The sequence below is a fragment of the Dunckerocampus dactyliophorus genome, chromosome 17 (genome assembly GCF_027744805.1).
Source record: "Dunckerocampus dactyliophorus isolate RoL2022-P2 chromosome 17, RoL_Ddac_1.1, whole genome shotgun sequence".
NCBI lineage: Eukaryota > Metazoa > Chordata > Actinopteri > Syngnathiformes > Syngnathidae > Dunckerocampus > Dunckerocampus dactyliophorus.
Genome location: NC_072835.1, coordinates 529,542 through 553,038, shown reverse-complemented (window position 1 = coordinate 553,038; position 23,497 = coordinate 529,542). Strand labels below are relative to the sequence as shown.

The 23,497-nt window shown below is 47.2% G+C and overlaps 3 protein-coding genes and 1 pseudogene across 3 annotated transcripts; 3 read left to right on the top strand and 1 right to left on the bottom strand.

Annotated features, from left to right (window-relative positions):
* The first annotated feature begins 11,654 nt into the window (after nt 1-11,654).
* Nucleotides 11,655-12,079, top strand: LOC129169832 (histone H2B-like). The gene has a single exon (XM_054756664.1). The coding sequence runs from the start codon at nt 11,705-11,707 to the stop codon at nt 12,077-12,079; it is 375 nt and encodes a 124-aa protein (XP_054612639.1). The 5' UTR covers nt 11,655-11,704.
* Nucleotides 12,080-17,337: 5,258 nt separating this feature from the next.
* On the top strand, nt 17,338-17,986 carry LOC129169830 (histone H1-like). Its single transcript, XM_054756663.1, is given in 2 exon segments — nt 17,338-17,729; nt 17,731-17,986. Coding segments are annotated over 2 exon segments (555 nt in total). The 5' UTR covers nt 17,338-17,357; the 3' UTR covers nt 17,914-17,986.
* Nucleotides 17,987-18,877: 891 nt separating this feature from the next.
* Nucleotides 18,878-19,768, top strand: LOC129169831 (histone H3-like; annotated as a pseudogene).
* On the bottom strand, nt 19,670-22,516 carry nudcd3 (NudC domain containing 3). Its single transcript, XM_054756661.1, has 6 exons — nt 22,143-22,516; nt 21,524-21,765; nt 21,263-21,398; nt 21,044-21,187; nt 20,763-20,951; nt 19,670-20,579 (listed from the first exon to the last, which is right to left on the bottom strand). Exons 1-6 carry the CDS (start codon nt 22,338-22,340, stop codon nt 20,469-20,471), a joined length of 1,020 nt encoding a protein of 339 aa, XP_054612636.1. The 5' UTR covers nt 22,341-22,516; the 3' UTR covers nt 19,670-20,468.
* Nucleotides 22,517-23,497: the final 981 nt, after the last annotated feature.

The following is a 23,497-nucleotide window of genomic DNA, read 5'->3' as shown; positions in this document are numbered from 1 at the left end:
GAATCCTGCTGTTTTTGCTCATGAGTGGCACACAGCAGGAGCGGCTCAGATTCCTGAATAAATATTGCAGGTAAGGAATGGACGCATTTAGCTTTGCAGCAAGTCTGATTGCCGTGCTGATATGTCATCACATCATCTGTCATCATATTAATGATGATAATTATCAGCGCATAAACAGGAAATGCAACATTTCAACGGCTCAGCGTCTGTTTTGGGCTGGCTGAGGTTAGATGACAGAGTGGATGTTTCATTGCTTCATTTGTTGTCCATTAGCTTAAACATTGGCTTGTCTGCATGTAGTTTTTGGTATTTCAGTCTTTCACCCCCCGCCCCCCACGCCCCCTTGCCCATGCTGAGCTAAGTCATGTTTGCAAAGCAAGGCGTGGCGGCCGTGCAGTATGCGGCGCTAGCATGCTTGACTTGCAGGAATACGTAGTGGCTAATTGCTTTTAATTGAGACGACAACGAACCAGTTGGTGCACCCTCGGTGAAATACTTGAAGCTTTTTCACCCCACTAAATACTAGTATGTCCTATAAATCTATAAATATATCTTATGCATCAGTGTCATTCAAATATTTCTCTTTCATTTTCTTAGGTTTGCTTTTTCTTACATTTCCTACCAGATTGGTTGTGATAAAATCTCATAGTTGGACTTTCACAATTCTCTTCAAGGAAACCGCACTCATGTTGTCCATCAGCCACAATCCTCATGTGAGACTTCAACACACGTTTCTCTTTTCTGTGCCTTCTAAAGATATAAAAACAGGTAAAAAAAGGCAGCTAAAGCATGCACGTAATGGGACGCACCTATTCCACCTATACACAAGGCTCCATGTCCATCATGTGAGCTGCATATGAAGCACATTGTTATTGTTCTTATTATTGTTGTTAACATTGTTACGCCCAAGAACTACCTTACTGGCGTAGTGACACCTCACCACACCACAGCGGCTAGCTACTAGCCGGCTAGCCACTAGCTTCACCACACACTAGCCAAAGGTAACACTACATATTGGAGCTGTGTTGTGAATCTTGATGCTAGGTGTAGCGTTCCTTTCTATGTTGCTATGTGAAATCAAAGTTGCCAACATATTCCAAGTATGACATGTTACCATGAACGTAGCTGTTACTACACGCTCACAGCATGGATGGAAAACCACTAAACCTTGTTGGAGGTGTTTTCATAGGTGTGTTCCGTTACGTGCATTCATTAGCTGCCTCTTTTTACCCGTTTTTATATCTTTAGAAGGCACAGTAAAGAGAAACGTGTGTTGATGTCTCACATGAGGATTGTGGCTGATGGACAACATTCCAAAAAACACTTTTCATTGAACCAAAAGTGTTGCTTCATACTGTGGCGTCCATGTCAGCTCAGGTCTAAGTTAGCAAGTATGCTTCCTAGGCCTTAAAAAGGGTTTAAGTGTTCCATGTCCTGAATAAAAGTGAGTCATATTGACTTGTATTCTATGACTGCTAACGGCTAGCTGGGTGTGAGGCGGCCATGTGACTCAAGATGACCCTGTGATATTTATCAGTGTTCAGTGAAAGATGCCATTTCAACGTATGTGGCAGAGCTGGTTCGACAGGAAGGAGATTTGGGCAAGCGGTAATCAGACAACGAGTCACCAAAATTCACCACATTTGTTCATTTTATTTACAAAGATGACACTGATATCTGACGAAAGACAAACACGTCTAATCCTCTTTGGCTGCGGATGACAGCAATTCTACATGGTGACTCCTCCTGATGACGGATGCTGTCAGTGCGCTGTTAGCAGCTTGACATCCACGTGAGGAAACATGGCAACCATTGCTGTCAATGAAATGTTTCACTCCATGCAAGAGCTGGTAAAACCGACAGGACCCAGATGGGAAGGAGCAAGCAGAGACATGCTGGCCTCAAATAAAAACCACAGCCTCCTTTACTCTTGCATGCACTTTGTTCCTGCAGTGCTACGCTATTTTGTGTGCCAATAAAAAATTGGTGGTTAAATGGAACATAAACGCCACGTGAACGCCACATGAACCATGAACGCCACATGAACGCCACGTGAACGCCACATGAATGAACAGCACAACGTATGTGCAAACAATGCAGGCGGTGTGTATGAAAGTGTGTCTCATGGACATGAATGGGTTAAGTTTTCCATCACCTCTTGGAGCAAGTGGGGGTGGGTGTGTGTGTGTGTGGGGGGGGGGGGGGGGGTGTTTCTCCAGTCATTTGTGTGGCATCTTGGACCTTCCTTGTGATTTTGTGCCAATAACTACTCAGCATGCCCAAAGCCATGTCTTCTAGTCAGCAATTCCCTCTCCCACATTGTCTGTGTCTCTTTTTCTAGTTGATTGCCTCCTTCCTGCTCTTCGCACATTCTTTACCTGCAAGAACATCTAGTGTAGACTCACCTTTGCTTATTGCAGTAGCTTCTTGTCTGGAGTTCAGCATCTTGGCGTGCCCTGCAAGTAGAGAAAAGAACGAAGCTACGGGTGATAAATGATGCCAGGACTGCTTTGATTGCATGGCTTCATCAGCTTGGTGGAAGGAGACATTCATGTTCCATCTTCTAATCCAGAAGAAGGATCATCCATCAACACTGTCATCAATCACTGGTCAAACGTGACACAATTCGCTAAGCATCGTAAAACACCTTCAGGACACACACTGTGTGTGTGCGAGGGTGCGGATAAGAACAACAGGGTGTATTTTTTCCAAGTGAAAGGTCTTGTGAGTGTGTTATTTCTCTGTGGTAGATAAGCACATTGCTGTAGTTTGTGTAAAACAGAATGGAAAATGTTCCATTCCTAACAGGTTTGTGTTAAAGACGTGGTGGAGGAAAGCATTGGGACATTCAGCTGAAACACACAAGAACAAACAAACTATTTAGTTGGAGACCAGCTGAAGTTGGCTCGTCTCTGAAGTTTATGAACACACTTTGGATAGAAAAAAGAAGCACTGACAGCAAATATGACATTTATAGGCCAGCGGAATAGATGGCTGCTCCGCACAAAAGCACTTCTCATTCTCCACTCTGAGAATATGTCAAGAATGGCGTTAGTCCGCTTGCTGATTTCACATCACGAGAGAGTATCAGCGAGCACCAGCGAGTATCAGCGAGCACCAGCGAGTATCAACAAGTATCAGTGAGCACCAGCGAGTATCAGCGAGTATCAGCAAGTATCAGTCAGCACCAGCGAGTATCAGCAAGTATCAACAAGTATCAGTAAGCACCAGCGAGTATCAGCAAGTATCAGCAAGTATCAGTAAGCACCAGCGAGTATCAGCAAGTATCAGCAAGTATCAGTAAGCACCAGCGAGTATCAGCAAGTATCAACAAGTATCAGTAAGCACCAGCGAGTATCAGCAAGTATCAGTAAGCACCAGCGAGTATCAGCAAGTATCAACAAGTATCAGTAAGCACCAGCGAGTATCAGCAAGTATCAACAAGTATCAGTAAGCACCAGCGAGTATCAGCAAGTATCAGCAAGTATCAGTAAGCACCAGCGAGTATCAGCGCTGCTTTGATTTAAAGACGTGCCTTCAATTGTCTGATGCTTTTTGTTTTTCGTCTTTTCCTCGGTCGTCCTCTTAAGTGTTTCAGCCAAAAGCTTGTCCACACGTCACCTCCATTCAGCACGTGCACGTGTGTGCACGTGCTCAGGACTATTTGAGCTTCAACAGCGGTGTCTTCCAGGCGGCTGCAGCTTTGCACATCATTAGAACGTCGTGTTCAGGTATATTTGATGTTATGTATTTCTATGATAAACAGTATATTATGTAAGTCTGAATGCCATAAATGAAGCATCCCTTTCATCGACTGCTCATCAAAATCAATACAATTTGAAATCGTCCAGCCACTTAATCTTACTTTTTGTACAAAATAACATTTCAAAACATATGAAAATAAAATAACATTGAAAACATTGGCTATGTATCCATCCATCCATTTTCTAAAGTAAACTTAGCTTAGCTTCAAATCAAATAAGCCCGACGGCATTTAGCGTTAGCTTTGAATTGCTGCTGTGATTGAAAGAGGAGTTCAACGCGTGCGAGGGGGCCCCACGCCCAAGAACACATACAACGACAGCAATCACGACAGTTCCGCCTTCCTACCGGGACAAGCCCTTTCCTGCCGTGCCTACCTTGAATGCATACCTCTGTGATGTGGTTACCACAGCAACAGACGTTCACCAGCCGCAAGGCCGCTTTGCCGACAAACACAATAAATTGGTTGCTATCAATGAACAATATGTTTATTGCTGCTTCTGCTACGTGCAACATGCTGCATATCATTTCCTTGCTAGGTGCGACAGGATTCCAGAACGTCACCTGTGAATTTCATTTTGAGGATTCTGGCTCAGTTCCAATTAAAGCACATGCAAGAATGTCTCTTCTGCACATAAGAAGGATTTTTCCCTGTGAGGGACCAGACTAATTAACCTCCAGCGATGCTAAAGATGCTACTGTAATGTTTTCTTTCTTGATGCGTTGACCAGCGGACAAACACAACTTGTAAACCACTCATAGCTGTCATGTAGCCTTTATTAGCTGCACAGCTACGATAAAACTAAAATCAAGTAAAACTACTCACCCTTTGTAGACGCCTGAGTGGAGTGTTGCATAGCGTGTAATACATACAGGCACATGTAATGTTAGCATCTTCGTGGGAAAATGACATGAAGCAAGCCAGATGCTGTCCAGTACGGCAGTCACATGACATAAGAATTTGGTGCCGGTCCTGTGAAGAGTGTTGTTTTAGGTATATGTCATCAAGCAAGCCACTCACTTCATTATCAGGCTCATCCAAAATTGCCCCTTTGTAACCATTTGCTACTTGGTAGGCTAGTATGATGGTAGTAATGGTAATGGTAGTATTATGTGGTACTTGGTAGGCTAGTATGATGGTAGTAATGGTAATGGTAGTATTATGTGGTACTTGGTAGGCTAGTATGATGGTAGTAATGGTAATGGTAGTATTATGTGGTACTTGGTAGGCTAGTATGATGGTAGTAATGGTAATGGTAGTATTATGTGGTACTTGGTAGGCTAGTATGATGGTAGTAATGGTAATGGTAGTATTATGTGGTACTTGGTAGGCTAGTATGATGGTAGTAATGGTAATGGTAGTATTATGTGGTACTTGGTAGGCTAGTATGATGGTAGTAATGGTAATGGTAGTATTATGTGGTAGTATGTGGTAGGAATCTCCAGACTGTGATACAGACACACTAACTAACCACTATATTGCCATGCTGCCCATATATTACATTTCAATAACCATAGTATCCGTGTGTGTATCAGGCCCGTAACCAGGGAGGGTTCGGAACGAACCCCCCCGCAGGCGACCAAAGGTCCGCTTGGTTAAAAAAAAAAAAAAAAAAAAAAACTGCTATCAAGGTGTGCAATTGTAACGGAGTGTAAATGTGCTGTGATAAATGATGGCACAAGTGTTGCAACAGCGCCTGTTGCTGGTGAATAGTGGCATGTGCACATTGCTGCAGGAAGTGCTCAGAGACATGCTGAGTCACGTTTTTGCACTGCGGGATATTTGGTGATGTAATGTTTACTTTGTGTTTATATTTTGTCATATACAATGTAATGTGTATTTGATAGTGTTCACTCATTGGAAAGAGCCAGTCTGCACTTTTGAGTGAAGTTTTAGAGACTTTAATGCAGTTTCTTTGTTGAACTAACTTGGAATCATTTATGTGCAATGTAGATGATCACCTGTCATTCCTCTGTAAAACTGTTGTTACAGGTCATATTCTATGTCATTGTGACGATGTTGTTTTCAATATGCTGTTTCTACTTGTTGCTACTTCGCTAATGCTAATTGCTGGCCATCATTTAGTATTGCACGCTGTGCAGCAGCGGCCATGTTGGCCACGTGAGATGTGTTCAGGGACATCATGCAAAAGAAGTTTGAATGTGTTAACTTGTCCTGTATTGTAAATTGGATTACTAAATATTTCATTGTATGAATATCAGCACACCTGTGAGACAAATGATAAAATGTGAAGATAATAATGTGAAGGGGAATTAGAAAGGGTTAGCCAACCAATATACTATACCATCACAACCAATTGGAACACTTTTTGTTTTGTAAAATGGAATCCAAATTGCTGTAGAAAGTGCTGAGAACTGTTAGGAATGAGACGTGATTATCCCGTGACCAAAGTGGACGCTCACCTGTCCTTCCTCTGTAAAAGTGTTGTTACAGGACACACTGCCGTTAAAAGAAGTCCACAATCCACCTGACTGGATGTGATGCATTCCCCCACATCAAGTTGTGGACCGTCACACGATCCCGTTCACTTCCCCAACATCAGGGTCCTCCTTCAGGTGGCCTGTACCATCCCAGTTACTTGGTGTGAATGTGAGCCAAGTGCCAGTACCTTGAAGCGTCTGAACACCTTCATGAGGGCCAGTATGACGCAACGCTGGCACTTCTCCACATTCACTACAAAAAGGTTATCAACCTGGAGGAAGTGGTGGACATATTTTCCAAGAAAGATGATGCTGAATGAGCGATAGGTAAGGCTGAAACACATTGTAGTGATTCATATAGTGTAGGCCTGTGGAAATAGCATCCACCACTGAAGCCATGGCATGCTCAGTCGCCCAGTCAACTGATGAACTTATCTAAATAGGGCAAGCTTGATGTTGGCATTTTGCCCTTAAGCTTGTCATTTGGAGGAAATAACATTGTTGTTATGTCTGTCCAAAATATGCATCACAACAATGTTTTTTCGGGCTCCAAATGCTAAATTTTCCCTGCTCTGGGAGGGGGGATACCCCACTCACACACCCTCCCCCCGCTCGGTCGCTTCGCTCCATCGCAAAAGGTCCGTTCACTCAGATTTTTGCACCCCCCCGAAAAATATCTGGTTACGGGCCTGTGTATTGTACATGATTACTTTTCTATAGTGCTACACGCGATATCCACCAGGCGGTGCTAAACGACAACCACAAGGGAAGAAGAAGACCACATTTGCGAGGGAACGCAAAAGTTCGGGTTTTTTTTGTTTTTTTACCCATCATATTTTTTTTCTCCATGTCCCCTCCGGGGCTCCGTACTTATGAGGTTCGATTTTTCCACACAATGCAACATTCTTTAACCATTTAAAGGCTGAAAGAGCTCAGTTGTAAAGATTTAATTGACCTGTTGCTGAAATCTCTTCATATAAAGAAGAGCATGAACTGATTTCAACAGCAGACACAAATTTCAAACTTATGTGTCCATTCCAAAGGCCAAAATACCGTGAAAGATGTTGACGTGACTGCGATTGGCTGGCCACCAGTCCAGGGTGTACCCCGCCTTTCTCCCAAAGTCAGCTGGAGTGGGCTCCAGCATACCCACGAACCTAGTGAGGATAGAAGACGGATGTTGGCCTGAGACAAAGCCAATGTATTGTTAGTCTCTTCACACAAAGTACATATTTGAAAGAAAGAAAGATGGCGCTCCTGTGTTTGGCTATCCGTCTTCCTCTGCTGTTTATTTCGCTGTTCGTGTTGTGTCTGCTGTTTGCTATAATGAGTGTTTCACCGCTGCAGGTGTACGATCGCCTGACACTTCTTAATATTCGTGAGTCTTTGGAGAACGTGTCTTTATGTCGCTTTGGTAGACATTTCCTGGCGTCCATACCTCCACATCTACTGCGACTTCCCTGCTGCCTTCCCCACAACAACCGCCTCAGAAGACGCGGAAGACGCGGAGGAGTGCTCACCAAGCTGAAATCCTACCTGGCGTCTTCCCGTCACGATACCCGTCGCCTACAGCTGGATCCTCCTCTGACAACAGAGGCTACGGAGGCTGCGGAGTTCCACTGAGCACAGATATCGATGGCTCCGGCCGGTCCTCCATGACACTGAGGCGCTGCTTCCGTGTTGTCGGCCCGTGCGGATCTCCCCACGGGGCTGTGTGATGGCGAATCTCCGCTCGCTCAGCCACCTCCCTCACCTGGCTGACCGACACTCGGTTCATACCGCGCTGATTAACATCAGAGCTCTTCCGAATAAAACATTTATTCTGAATGACTTCTTCATGACTCATGACCTGGATTTCCTCCTGCTGACTGAAACCAGGTTGAAACCAGGGGAGAACAGCGCCTTCTCGGAGCTCCTCCCACCCGGCTGTTCCTTCCTCAGCACTCCGCGACCGGCCTGGCTGCTATATTCAAGGACAGCTTCAGATGCAGATTAATAACGGCTAATAATTATTCTAGCTTTGAGCTGCAGCTGTTTGTGATCGACTTCATCTGCCCCGTGCTGTGTGCCACAGTCTATCGCCCACCTAAATTTAATAAGGACTTTCTACAGGAATTTTCTGAATTTCTGTCTGATTTTATCCCAAAGTTTGATAGTTTGTTGATCTGTGGGGACTTTAATATTCATGTTTGTTGTGCAACAAACCAAATGGCTAATGAGTTTAAACAGCTTTTGGACTCCTTTGGCCTCACTCAGTCTGTTAATGCACCAACACATGACCATGGCCACACTCTGGACCTAGTCGTCTCTCGTGAGCTTTCTGTTTCCCTCAGAGAAATTGTAGACACGGCTATATCTGATCACCTCCCCATTATCTTTGACTTTGCTGCCCCCCCCACCTGCCAATAAGCCTGTTTCTTCAGCCCTCAGACGCCGCATCTTCAGTCCATTAACAGCTGGAGAGTTTGCTGCTGCCTTCAGGGACTCTCAGCTACATACTGTCACTAGGCTGGTTCCTCCTCTCTGTCCAGACAGCCTACTCTCCACCTTCCATTCTACATGTACTGAGATTCTGGACTCTGTTGCCCCTTTTCGGCAAAAAAACACTAAAACCAAGTCTGATCCCTGGTTGAACGACCACACCCGGCTGCTCAGACAACAATGTAGACAGGCTGAACGGTAGTGGAAAAAAGACAGATTGCATGTTTCCCTGGGTTGGTTGAGGGACAGATTGGACACCTATCAGAGAGCCCTGAAGGAGGCCAAGTCCAAATATCTGTCCTCCATTATAACCAACAGCTCTCACCAACCAAGACTCTTATTTAAAACCATTGACTCTGTTATTAACCCACGCCCCACTATTCTGTCTGATGCCACCACTACAACATGTGAAGAGTTTGTCTCATTGTTCTCTGACAAAGTGGCATCTATCAGGAAGAACATCAGCAGCTCAGGGATGTCTTCTGAGGATGTACATGGTCCTCCTGCACAGACTGCCGTTTTTGAGCGGTTTGAGACCATTTCTCTGGTGTCTCTTACCAAGGTGGTTAGTGGCATGAAACCCACTAACTGTCCCCTAGATGTCATCCCAGCCACGTTTTTAAAAGAGGTTTTTAATTCTGTTGGGTCAAGTTTGCTTGTTTTTATAAACACCTGTCTTAACTTAGGATCTGTCCCAGCTGCCTTCAAACATGCTGTGGTTAGACCCCTCCTAAAAAACCTCATCTCGACCCGTCTGTGCTGTCCAATTTTAGGCCTCTCTCACACTTGCCCTTTCTTTCCAAGGTTTTAGAAAAAGTTGTTTTTACTCAGTTACAAACTTTCCTAGAGATGAACTCTGTTCTTGATAAATTCCAGTCTGGTTTTAGATCCCGACATAGCACTGAGTCGGCGCTGTCAAAGGTGCACAACGACATTGCCCTGTCTGTTGATGCTGGGAATCCTGCTGTGTTGGTGCTGCTGGACCTCACAGCGGCCTTTGATACACACACCAACATTGCACACTGTCGCAGCAAACTTCGGCTCTCTGGCCCCCTTTTTTAAACCTGATGTCAAAAATCTTGGGGTCATATTCGACTGTGGACTCAAATTCGACAAATAGATTAGCTCTGTCATTAGGACGAGCTTCTTTCAGCTCCGTCTTCTGGCTAAAGTGAAGCCTTTTTTAGGTCAGCAGGATCTTGAGAAAGCGATCCATGCTTTCATCAGCACAAGACTGGACTACTGCAACGCACTTTACGTTGGCCTCAGTCAGACCTCAATTTCGCATCTGCAGCTGGTCCAGAACGCTGCATCCCCGTTTTTAACAAACACGCCCAGACGTGAGCACGTCACCCCGGTGCTGTCGTCACTCCACTGACTTCCAGTTCGTGTTAGAATCGATTTTAAAATCTTAGTATTTGTTTTTAATGCCATTAACGGCCTTGCTCCATCGTAGCTGTCGGAGCTTTTAACTATCCGCAATCACGGCAGGGCCCTGCGTTCCTCGGGACAGCTTCTGTTAGAAGTCCCACAGGCAAAATACAAACAGTGGGGCGAACGCTGTTTCTCCGTCGCTGCTCCCAGACTGTGGAACAAACTGCCCACTGATATTCGCACCACTACTGAAGCGACTTCAGTAGTGGTGCGAATATCAGCCTTTTTAAATCGAAATCGAAATTGAAAACTCATTTCTTTAGACAGGCATTCAACACCGACTAGGGCAGTCTTGTATTTATTTTCATTTTATGCATATTTAGTTCTTGTTGACTCCCATTTTATGTACTTTTAAAGGCTTTTAGCACTCTGCAGCACTGAAGCACTTTCTTATAGAGTTTTTATTTTGTGTTTACTTTGTGTTTATGTTCTGTGTTTATGCTGTGTTCTTAAGTATCATTTTATTGTAAAGCACTTTGGGAGCCTGTGGGCTATTGTAAAGCGCTATATAAATAAACTTTGATTGATTTGAATGGCCCACAATAGTGAATCCTATATGTCACATTATAGGATTTGTCACGCCGTAAACTTGGTTGGACCCAAAAAGGCAGACAAGCAGGGTGGTGTCAAAAAGGAAGTCCTTTAATAGTTTGTTCACCACAGCAAGAAAGAAGAAAAAAGGGGTAACAACAAAAATCTATGGTGCAGGGCAAACAGTAACAAAATAGCACCACGAAGGAAGGGAACCAAACATGAAGACTACCAAACTCCAAAGGGGAGGGCTAACTGGGAGAAGCTACCGAACTGGCAGGAAGGCAATAAAACAAGACAGTATATATCTACCGTGTAAGTTAAGGATGAAGACGGGCAGCATGAATGCGTCTGGAAAGATGACGATGGCTTGTGGCGTGAGTCCATGAAGGTCAATCAAACGACGCCTTCCTGCTGCCACAGGTGTGAATATAAAGAGGCAGCTCTGATGAGGAACACCTGTGGCTCGTTCGGTAGCTTCACCCATCAAGGTGGCCCTACAATGAGAAACACCTGGGAAACCAAACCCAAAACAAACAGAGACCAATAAGTAGCTCACCTGCAGCGCCAGAGTGGTGTCACTGCAAAGCGTGACAGGATTCACTATTGTGGGCCATTTGTATAGAGAAATAATAGTTACACCAAGCAGTTAGTCTAGTCGAGTCTTCCATTCACATAGAACACAAAAAAGGGTCAAAGTTAAAACATATAATATGTAATATTAATTTTAGATACATTTTTATTATTTGACATTGTTCTTAAATAAACAAAGGATTGTAAGGAAAAAGTGTTTTTTAACAAAGCGATTTCCTTTTTGAGTCGTAATAAAATAGAAAGTGCTTCTCTGTGTGACAAAGGAGATATTGCGTCATCATCAACGTTTCAAGGATGCGCCTTTTTCTGCTTAAACTCCACTAATCAGAGCCAGAGATAGTGTCGGCCAATCAGAAAAAGTCGATGGCACAGTAACATTTGCATAAACGCTTCTATAAGAGCACTGGTTGTCTAAGGAAAGCCACACTCGCATCAGAAAGTGTAGTCTGATCGCATAGCAATGCCTGAACCAGCCAAGTCTGCGCCCAAGAAGGGCTCCAAGAAGGCTGTTACCAAGGCTCCCGGCAAGGGCGGCAAGAAGAGAAAGAGTCGCAGGAAGGACAGTTATGCAATCTACGTGTACAAGGTGCTCAAACAGGTGCACCCTGACACCAGCATCTCTTCCAAGGCCATGAGCATTATGAACTCCTTTGTCAACGACATTTTTGAGTGCATTGCTTCTGAGGCATCTCGTCTGGCTCATTACAACAAACACTCCACCATTACGTCCAGGGAGATCCAGACCGCCGTGCGTCTTCTGCTACCCGGAGAGCTGGCTAAGCACGCTGTGTCTGAGGGCACAAAGGCTGTCACCAAATACACAAGCTCCAAGTAAACTACTCCAGTAGAAACAGCATCATGCTACCCAACGGCTCTTTTAAGAGCCACGCACTTCCTCTTAAAAGCAAGCTAGTAGCTACCCTGAATGTTGTGTTGTTAGCTAGATTGTGCTAGCTAGCCGGCGAATGGCTGGGGCCATTTAGGGTACTATGGCCTGTAAGGGTAAAATAATGTGAAATGCTTTCATGCCAAGAACTGGGAGGTGGGATTTATGCTCTTTGAGGTGAGCTGGATCTTGATGAGCTGTTCCGTTCAAAGAGCTGTTACTATAATAATGAGCCATTTTATTTCAGTTTTAAGAAGCCAGCGTGATGTCGTTTTAACTTGGAAATCACTAGAATGAATGAATTTAGATTTCACTCCAATATGTATGAGTTTGAATTATTGTCAAATATTATTATCCATAGGGTGGCACCATAACACTCTGCTTTGACAGTGACGTCACTATTTTTGAATTACCCTTTGCGTCAATTCTGTGTTTGAACCATTCAATTTTTTACCATTCCATTTTCCTCCGCTTATCCAGGTCCGGGTCACGGGGGCAGCAGTCTCAGTAGGGAAGCCCAGACTTCCCGGTCCCCGACCACCTCCTCCAGCTCCACCGGGAGGACACCAAGGCGTTCCCATGCCAGCTGTGAGACATAATCCCTCCAGCGTGTCCTAGGTCTTCCCCGGGGCCTTCTCCTGGCTGGGCATGCCCGAAACACCTCACCAGGGAGGCCTCCGGGAGGCATCCGGACTAGATGCCCGAGCCACCTCAGCTGGCTCCTCTCGATCTGAAGGAGCAGTGGCTCTACTCTGAGCTCCTCCCGGATCACCGAGCTCTTCACCCTGTCTCTTAGGGTGAGTCCCGCTACCCTACGAAGAAAACTCATTTCAGCCGCTTGTATCCGCGATCTCGTTCTTTCGGTCATGACCCAAAGCTCATGACCATAGGTGAGGGTGGGAACATAGATCGAACGGTAAATTGAGAGCTTTGCCTTCCGGCTCAGCTCTCTCTTCACCACGACGGTCCGGTACAGCGACCGCATTACTGCAGACGCTGCGCCGATCCGCCTATCGACCTCAAGCTCCAACCTTCCCTCACTCGTGAACAAGACCCCGAGATACTTAAACTCCTCCACCTGGGGCAGGACCTCATTCCCAACCCGGAGGGAGCAATCCACCCTTTTCCGACTGAGAACCATGGCCTCGGATTTGCAGGTGCTGAGTCTCATCCCAGAAGCTTCACACTCAGATGCAAACCGTCCCAGTAAACGCTGCAGGTCACAGCCCGATGAGGCCATCAGGACCACATCGTCTGCAAATAGCAGAGATGAGATCCTAGTGCCCCCAAACTAGACTCCCTCGACACCTTGGCTGCGCCTAGAAATTCTGTCCATGAAAATTATAAACAGAATCGGTGACAAAGGGCAGCCTTGGTGGAGGCCAACGTTCACCGGAAACAGGCTTGACTTACTACTGGCAATGCGAACCAGGCTCCTGCTCCGGTTGTACAAGGACTGAATGGCACGTCAATGGAACGCCACCAATCCCATACTCCCGGAGCACCCCCCACAGGACACCGCGAGGGACACGGTCGAATGCCTTTTCCAGGTCCACAAAGCACATGTAGACCGGTTGGGCAAACTCCCAAGTACCCTCCAGGACCCTTGCAAGGGTGTAGAGCTGGTCCAGTGTTCCGCGACCAGGACGAAAACCACATTGCACCTCCTGTAGCCAAGGTTCGATTAACGGTTGTACCCTTCTCTCCAGCACCCTGGAATAGACTTTCCCAGGGAGGCTGAGAAGTGTGATCCTCCTATAGTTGGAACACACCCTCCGGTCACCCTTCTTGAAAAGGGGGACCACCACCCCAGTCTGCCAATCCAGAGGTACTGTTCCTGACTTCCACGCAATGTTGAAGAGACGTGTCAGCCAAGACAGTCCCGCAAAATCCAGAGCCTTGAGGAATTCAGGGTGAAACTCGTCCACCCCCGGAGCTTTGCCACTGGGGAGCATTTTGACTACCCCAGATACCTCAGCCACGGTGATGGAACTGTCCGCGTTCGTGTCCTCAGTCTCTGCTTCCTCTATGGAAGGTATGTCAGTGGGATTGAGAAGGGCCTCAAAGTATTCCTTCCACCGCCCAACTATATCCTCAGTCGAGGTCAGCAGGCCCCCGTCCCCACTGTAAACAGTGTGGACTGGGCACTGCTTCCCCTTTCTGAGGCGCCGGACGGTTTGCCAGAACCTCTTGGAGGCCAACCGAAAGTCGTGTTCCATGGCCTCACCGAACTCCTCCCACACCCGAGTTTTTGCCTCGACCACCGCCGAAGCCGCGTGCCGCTTGGCCTGCCGGTACCCGTCAGCTGCTTCAGGAGTCCCACAAGCCATCCATGCTCGATAGGACTCCTTCTTCAGCTTGACGGCAGCCTGGACCTCTGGTGTCCACCATCGGGTTCGGGGCTTGCCGCCACGACTGGCACCGACCACCTTGCGGCCGCAGCTCCGATCGGCTGCCTCAGCAATGGAGGCACGGAATAGAGCCCATTCGGACTCGATATCCTCGTCCTCCCTCGAGATGCAGGAGAAGCTCTGCCGGAGGTGAGAGCTGAAGACTCGACGAACAGGAGACTCTGCCAAACATTCCCAGCACACCCTCACTACACGTTTGGGTCTCCCGGGTCTGTCCGGCATCCTCCCCCGCCATCTAAACCAACACATCACCAGGTGGTGATCAGTTGACAGCTCAGCCCCTCTCTTTACCCGTGTGTCCAGAACATGCAGACGCAGGTCTGATGATACGACTACAAAGTCGATCATAGACCTGCGGCCTAGGGTGTCCTGGTGCCATGTGCACTTATGAACATCCTTATGTTGGAACATGGTGTTTGTGATGGACAAACTGTGGTTCGCACAGAAGTCTAACAACATCACACCGCACGGGTTCAGATCGGGGAGGCCGTTCCTCCCAATCACGCCCCTCCAGGTCACACTGTCATTGCCCACATGGGCGTTGAAGTCTCTCAGTTAAACGACAGAGTCACCAGTTGGGGTGCTCTCCAGCACCCCTCTGATGGACTCCAGGAAGGCTGGGTACTCTGAACTGCCGCTTGGCGCGTACGCACGACAGTCAGGACCCTTTCCCCAACCCGAAGGCGTAGGGAAATGACCCTCTCGTTCACCGGGGATGACTCCAACACAGAGGCACCGAGCCGGGGGGCTATTAATAAGCCCACACCAGCTCGCCGCCTCTCCCCTGCAGCAACTCCAGAGTAGAACAAGGTCCAGCCCCTCTCGAGGAGTTTGGATCCAGAACCCAAACCGTGGGTCGAGGTGAGTCCGACTATATCTAGTCGGAATGTCTCAACCTCTCCCACAAGTTCGAGCTCCTTCCCCGCCAGAGAAGTGACGTTCCATGTCCCAAGAACCAGATTTGGCCGCCGAAGACCAGGTCGCCTAGGTGCCCGCCCTCGACCGCCACCCAAAATGCAATGCACCGGACCCTTATGCTTGCCCCCGCAGGTGGTGGGTCTACGGGGGGGAGATCCCGTGTGGCTTCTTCGGGCTGAGCCCGGTCGGGTCCCACGGGTTAAAGCTCGACCACCAGACGCTCGCCTGCGAGCCCCTCCCCCAGGCCTGGCTCCAGGGTGAGGCCCCGGTATCCCACTCCCATAACTCCTAAGATCACTCGGGCACACAAAGCCCTCCACCACGGTAAGGTGGTGATTCACGGCGGGGCTTAAACCATGGTGTTTAAACCATGACTTGAAAATGTATAAACATAAAAAAAACAAAGCATTTATTGCAAAGATTTCCATAAACAATATTGTTCATAATAAATAACAAAACTACTCTCTGAATGACTCCTCATTCCAACCGCTCGCTGCTGTTGCTGCTCTCCAAGGCAGGGGGCATTCATGTTTTTGTTTAGTTTTTTTTTTACTGGCACGCTCGCTGGAAGGCACCGTGCGCAACGTGGCGTGATGCTATTTGCATATTTAATAAGCACTGCACAGCTGTGCTGCGCTCCTCCAGTACAACTAACTAGGAACAAAAGAACGGTTCCTATCGTTCATGTTAATGAGCCCTTTCAAAAGTTCGTGAACGTCACAACACTAAACTGAAAGGTTTGTGAGGGTCTGAATAAAAAGTTAACCCAAAAGGTGTAAAATGACATTTGAGGTTACTCTTACCAATTTGCCCTCAACACAAATGAAGGTAGTAATTACATGTCATGAAAAGCAGGGGTGTGATTTCAGTATCTATCCAATAGCAACGAGGAAAAGGCTTCTTGAGATGTCATCTGTACTTCTGTGAAGAAGGTGTCGGACGTTTCGCTCCTCATCCGAAGAGCTTCGTCAGCGAACTAATAAGTGCTGGTAGCCTAGGCCTTAGGCGGAATTGGTGTGCCAACACCCTCCTCCTATTGGTTCCTTACACTAAGACTGGGAGGAGTGGTGGTCTAATCCTCTATTGTTCGGGCTCGGCCCTGGCTCCACCTCATTTGCAAGACTAAGAGCTGTGGGTTTTGGTCTCAGTAACCTGCTGAACACAGGGTCTAAATTAAACCTCAAACCACCATTCCGATTCAATGATGGGTTCTGTTGTTTGACAAAAATAGCTTCCTTTACTCCTCTTTCAAACCATCTGTTTTCTTTGGCCGAACAATAGATGCTAACAAGCCAGTATCAGAGTCGTTCATACCCAACTACAGGGAGCTACACTTCCCTTTGATCGGAGGTGCTAATGTATGTATGTATGTATGTATGTATGTATGTACTTTATTTATCCCACAGCGGGGAAATTTACTTGTTACAGCAGCAAGCAAGCAAGATACGCAAGTAAAGAGTACAGTGTAAAGGATGCATAGTGACTACAACATGGTTCAGGTGGTGCAGGTGTTGTAGAGCCTGACAGCGGTCGGTATGAAGGACCTGCGGAACCTCTCCTTCTTACACCGTGGGTGTAACAGTCTGCTGCTGAAGGAGCTGCTAAGGGAAACAACAGTGTCATGTAGCGGGTGGAGAGGTGTTGTCCATGATGGACGTCAGCTTAGCCAACATCCTTCTCTCCCCCACTTCCTCCACGGAGTCCAGAGGACCGTCCAGGACAGAGCTCGCTCTAAAAGTAGTTTCACAAGTGCCAACAGTTTGTCAGTACACGGGGACAGACCCTACTGCTTGACTCCCCACGGTTCTCATGGTGCATTTAAGTACCCCTTCCTGCTCGGGAGAGCCCAGTTTTTTCGAAACCTGGTAATTGTGGACGACGACAAAAAAGCAAAGATCATGGAAGAAGTAGCTCCAGCTCCAGCCACCACCCCGACTAAAGCGGCCAAGAAGAAGAGCAACAAGCCCAGGAAGCCCGGAGCCAGCGTCAGCGAGCTGAATGTCAAGGCTGTGGCCGCGTCCAAAGAGCGTAAAGGCGTCTCTCTGGCCGCCCTCAAGAACTCTCTGGCTGCCTGCGGCAACGATGTGGACAAGAACAAGGGCCGCGTCAAGCTCGCCGTCAAGAGCCTGGTCACTAAGGGGACTTTGGTCCAGACCAAGGGCACCGGCGCCTCCGGGTCTTTCAAGATGAACACGAAGAGCGAAGCCAAGCCCAAAGCCGCCGCTAAGGTTAAGAGGGTCAAGAAGCCAGCAGCGAAGACGCCTGTAGTGAATGAAGGCATCAGCACCCAAGAAAGCTGCAGCCAAGAAGCCCGCCGCCAAGAAATCCCCCAAGAAGCCCGCTAAGAAGGCGACAACTCCCAAGAAGGCAGCAAAGAAACCCATCAAGAGCTCCAAGAAGGCGGCCAAGAAAGTACCCAAGTCCCTAGCTAAGAAGGCACCCAAGAAGAAGTGATTCTGTTCAACATTTCCTTTCAAAAAGACTCTTTTAAGAGCCACCACATCACCTTCAAAGAGCAACATTTCTCCTTGTGATATACTTGTATTGTATATATGTATGCCACCCTAAACATACAGGCCCGTTCTAGCTGGGATGTGACAAATCCTCGCATGTCCACGACAGTATAGTTCCTCTCAACAAATCAACCCAAATAGGTAGACAGTCTGCGGCAATGTGCTGTGTCGCCACCAAGTGGCGCCAGAGTCCACATCGTAACAAGCACTTTACTGCACTACAACACTTGGACACGAATGACGTGTTACCTCTGTGGTCGTTGTTCTTACACAAATGTGTCACCTTATAAAGCTCCTTCACCACATGTAAGCAATCCTACTCTAAGTTATATGGTTTACATTATACATTTGTCAATATGTCTTCTGAGAAAGCTCGCTTACTGTTAGAGTCTACTCATGTGAACATCCATCCATCCATCCATTTTCTATACCGCTTCTTCTCATTAGGGTCGCGGGGGCATGCTGGAGCCTATCCCAGCTGACTTCGGGCGACAGGCGGGGTACACCCTGGACTGGTCGCCAGCCAATCGCAGGGCACATATAGACAAACAATCATTCACACTCACATTCACACCTATGGGCAATTTAGAGTCACCAATTAACCTCACCTGCATGTTTTTGGAATGTGGGAAGAAGCCGGAGTACCCGGAGAAAACCCACGCGCACACGGGGACCACCGTGCGGACCCTCATGTGAACATATGTCTTTAAATTCTAAGGGCTTTCAGAAGTCGTTGGGCGGTTGTTGTTGATGATTGGCTTATTTCAAATTCCTTTCCTCCAGTGGGTGAGCAGCTTTTGCGCGGCCGACTCCTAACGGACCAATCAGCGCTGCATTGTCTCTTTAAGAGGCGCCGCTGGCTGCTGCAGGTTAGCACACTTGTCGAACGCAAAACATAGCGGGACATGGCAAGAACCAAGCAGACAGCACGTAAGTCCACTGGAGGCAAAGCCCCCAGGAAGCAGCTGGCCACCAAGGCCGCCCGGAAGAGCGCCCCTGCCACCGGAGGCGTTACAGGCCCGGTACCGTGGCTCTCAGGGAGATCCGTCGCGACCAAAAGTCCACCGAGCTGCTCATCTGCAAGATGCCCTTCCAGCGTCTGGTCAGAGAGATCGCGCAGGACTTCAAGACCGACTTGCGCTTCCAGAGCTCGGCCGTCATGGCTCTGCAGGAGTCGAGCGAGGCTTACCTGGTCGGGCTGTTCGAGGACACCAACCTGTGCGCCATCCACGCCAAGCGAGTCACCATCATGCCCAAAGACATCCAGCTGGCCCGTCGTATCCGCGGAGAGAGAGCCTAAACTTTTAACCTTCTCGACAACTACAACGGCTCTTTTAAGAGCCACCACGCTTTCTACTAAACTTACAATTCTTTTATTCATAAAACTATGTACTGTATACTGTACATTTGGAGGGGGGAATAGACGCTGCCATTTTTTGGAATACTTGTGGCACCATGTCGGGCCTTTGTTGCCAATATTGATGCCAAAACCAATACTTATGACTGGGGGGTGCAAACAATTGATATTTATACCTGTGGTTAAGCTCTAATTAAAATGGTAAATAATAAAAATTCATCAGTTCTTGTGATGTGATACCACTGATTTAATTTCCAATCCAATACTGAGTAAGACTCAGGCTGGTATCGGCAATACTAATACTTCATGTAAATTCACCTAATGGTTATGGTAAATGTTAGATGGTAATTTATTTTATATCATAGCATAAATAATACATGACACTTAATGTATTAAATAAAATATCAACTTCTTCATTGAATAATTTGATTTAGTTCAACCCCTGAAGTACATTGAGGTTAGCGGGGTCAAGTCCGGACTGTCCAGCAAGCGTTCAGCACAGCTCTTAAGGCTGAGGGAGTGAGGTTTCACCAGCGTACACTTACGTAGCCACACTGGCTGGTATCCGTTACATCATCATGTTGACATATGCACACCTTATCAAATATGGGCACCGCTCACAGGTCACATGACCACAGAAGCCGCACATAAAGCAAAAAGTAGTGAACATTGACTGATTGCACTTACAGAACAACACACTCATCTCATGTTTCTTTTATGTCAACAATCACTGTTGCTATGACACCAGGAACCTCAGGCGCGTGTGGACAGTTCATCACTTCAGTCTTTCTTTTGTGGGGAGTTGAAAAGGGGGCGGCCCCAGGTACAGTGCAGTGTGTTGATAGAACAGGACAAACGTGTTGGACTGATTGGCATCTAATGCTGGGAGGTCACACTATGATGTCATGGTGCTACTTACACAGCTGACCCCCCCTTATACACAGAAACCTTGCGAACGCGTAAACTGGACGACATCGCTTTCCAGTTGTCCAAAAACATGAGGATGTAGAGGAATGACAAGCTAAATAATCCAATCATGCTGAAGTCTGATGTGGCTCTCACACACACGCACACACACACATGCACACCTGAACATCAAGCAGCACAATTCAGTCTCTTCGTCCCGAGTGGGCGGAGCTTCAGAACTGCACTGCACTGGGTGGGATGTCAAACATGGAGGCGTCGAACTGCTGCCCTTTAAACGGCGAGCCCTCAGCATCCCAGCCCTTCTTCAGCATCTCATGCACCTTCTGCACAGACAATGAAGAGTTAGTGGCCGGACCACAGCGCCAACCAGTGGGGAGTTGACGCACCGCACCCAGCCACTTCATTGGGTACACTATCTAATGCCATCCAGTACAAAACTAGCAATGATCCGTTGATTTCGTTTTACAAGGATGTTTTTCATGCGAGCCACTAGGGGGCGTCCTCACCATTTCGTGACTCTGCGGTTTGCCCTGCAGCTTCTGATGGTAGTCGAAGGTGAGACGATCCAGGACGGCGTGCTCATCCTCGTCCACGGTCGCCATGGATCGCTCGCGGTTGATTTGGTTCACATCGATTTCCTCCTCACCTTTGAGGACAGCTTTCCACCAAACCTCCGACATCTTGTTGAGTGACAGCTGGACATCAGAGAGAGAGAAATAGCGTTCATTGGTCACACGCTCACTGGCTGAAAGGTGAAAGCTAACAGAGCGAGCTGAGGTGTACTAACAACGACACAGTTGCTGGGTTCGAGGCTCCACAGGGAATTTTCTGTGTTGATCTTATGTGTGAACTCTCCCTCCATCAGCGTCTCCTCTTGCAGCCCCGCCCTCACACAAACACGCACGCTGTTGCTGTGCAGCGTGACGCTCACCTGGCCGGCCGACACACAAAGACATGAAAGGTCCAAACTTCACCACTAGAGAGCGCCGCCATGTGGGACACTCACCTGTCGGCCCTTGACCACCGACTTGGGCACAGACACGCGGACCTCCACGTCGGTGTAGTCCTGAGACCACTTGTACTTCTCCCTCACGGCACCATTGTAACTGTCCGAATCGGGCTTGAGCATCTGCGGACTACACCTGCAAGCACACAAATCCTTCAAGACTCCTTCGTCACCTCAGTGGACCCTCAAACACCACAAAAGCAAATGAATATGAAATATGATCTCTTTCAATGACAACATGACTGACAGATGAAAACTCACTCTGCTGCGTTGGAGGCAGCCGCCTGGTCCCCCTGAGTCAGTGGACCAGTGCTACCACTGGCGGGTCGGGGTTCAGGCCCAGGAACGGGATCCGAAGAGGAGCTGGCCTCTGTCAGACTCACCTGCTGAGGCTCAGAGGTGACCTCCAGTTCTTGGACCGCCAGAGGAACGGTTCTGGTCTCCTCCTGTCTCCTCTGTAGCTCACGATTGTGTTCGGCCATCTTCTCAAACAATTTGTAAGTCTGAAGTGAGAAGACGACACTGGGTCAAACGGACTGCTTCACTCACTGCTACTTTCATGTTCTGTACTGCACTGATAGAACCCAGCCTCTGGTTCTCTTCATCATAAGAAAAGAGAGACTGAATGAACATACTACAAGGAACAGACACTTGATCTGCTCACCACCTAGAAAGATCGTCATTATCAACATGTACCTAATGCAATGGCCAAAGACAAATATAAATAAACGTACAGTATCTTGCGATAGCAAAGTCTTCAATGTTGCTGAAAAAGCTAAGAGACAAGATGAGTATAAATAGTGTACCACTAAGTCGTTAGGTCAAGTTGATGTATTTCTAAGAAATAGCATTGCGAGATAGCTTAGCTACAGGGCTCCACCTTGACAACCATCTTTTCAGCGACACCAGGCGGGAAGCCCATCTTGTCACTGGGACTGGAAAGAAGGCGATAAAAGTCCGTCTTTCGGTACAAAAATCCAAAATAGACTTGAAGAAAGTCCTGGATGTTGCCAACGTGCTGCAGGATGCCCAGCAGAGCGTTGTCGTACATTTCTGACATCTCCAGCGGCGACGACATGACAATGTTTCCTTTTCGAGCCGTCAAACTAACTTTAAAGTCGATCAGCAAGACGGATAAAGTATTTTTAAAATGATTTTTGGGATGAACACTCAGTGTTTAGGCCAGAAAGTATGTAGGTATTTGTTGTCTGGGATCTTCCTTCCAGAACAATGTCGCACATCCGGTTGAGCACTTTCAAAACAATTACAAGTCCCTTTTCGGAAAACAAAAAGTGTGGCACAAATAAACTGCAAAGCTGTGAAAAAACACAAAAAATCCATATAATTAATGTATGTTCTAATAAAACCATTAATTCGGTAATACGTGGGATGTCACGGTCTTCTAGTATAATAAATAACATCTATGAAGATATTATTTTGTCTATATCCGGTTGTTACATTTTTAGTCGACTGTCGGGAACAACGTATTAGCTAGCAATAAATAGTTCCATTTAGACTTGTACATTTATTTAAAAAATACACATACATTATTATTTTCTTTTTTATTATTCCTTAAATGCTCTGTGGTTGTTCCGCAGTGCATGAAATCCAAACCTTTACAGAGATCATAAAAAAGGAGCTGTGATGAAAACAGTGTTCCTGGGTAGCTCTTGGTTGGTTGATTTTGGATGGTAACTCCGGTTTGGTTTTCGTACTTCCGGTTGGCTGGTGACGGGAGGAGGCGGAAGTGACTGTCGAATGCTCGAGGCGCCAAAATTGAAGCGCGAAAAGTGCGAGATAAGGAATACAATAAGTATTGAATATACAGTTGAGAGATTTGATATCTGGACTGGAGGTGGGTTGTGGGAAGTGGACTGCATAGGTCTCGGCCGACGGCCTATATGGGCCCGGTACGACGAGACCGGTGCGCCACGACCTCCAACAAACCAAAAGAGATACGAAGAGCTGGTGGCGGTGGAGCGGAGGGAGCTGAAGTGCGAGTGCAACCAAACTGTACCGTGAGTGTAACAATGGGCTGTAGCTCAGATGATGTTAGCGACGAAGGGGCAGAGGAGATGGAGTACACACAGGTTAAAATAGCAAGGAAACAGTCATGGTCAGAAGCAAGCAGCGGGAAAGATCATGATGGAAGACAAACAAAGAAAAAAATACGAGCTAAAACAAATGGCAAAGAAGAGTCAGATGAAGAATACAAAGTTCTTATTACAATGAGCA

What these genes read in the sequence shown, in the direction of transcription:
- LOC129169832 (XM_054756664.1), top strand. Translation starts at nt 11,705, where the DNA reads ATGCCTGAACCAGCCAAGTCTGCGCCCAAGAAGGGCTCCAAGAAGGCT.
- nudcd3 (XM_054756661.1), bottom strand. Translation starts at nt 22,340, where the DNA reads ATGTCGTCGCCGCTGGAGATGTCAGAAATGTACGACAACGCTCTGCTG. An exon ending in GCTGCCTCCAACGCAGCAGA is followed by an intron (nt 21,399 to 21,523) that starts GTGAGTTTTCAT and finishes GTGTGCTTGCAG; the next exon opens with GTGTAGTCCGCAGATGCTCA. An exon ending in AACCCAGCAACTGTGTCGTT is followed by an intron (nt 20,952 to 21,043) that starts GTTAGTACACCT and finishes TCTGATGTCCAG; the next exon opens with CTGTCACTCAACAAGATGTC.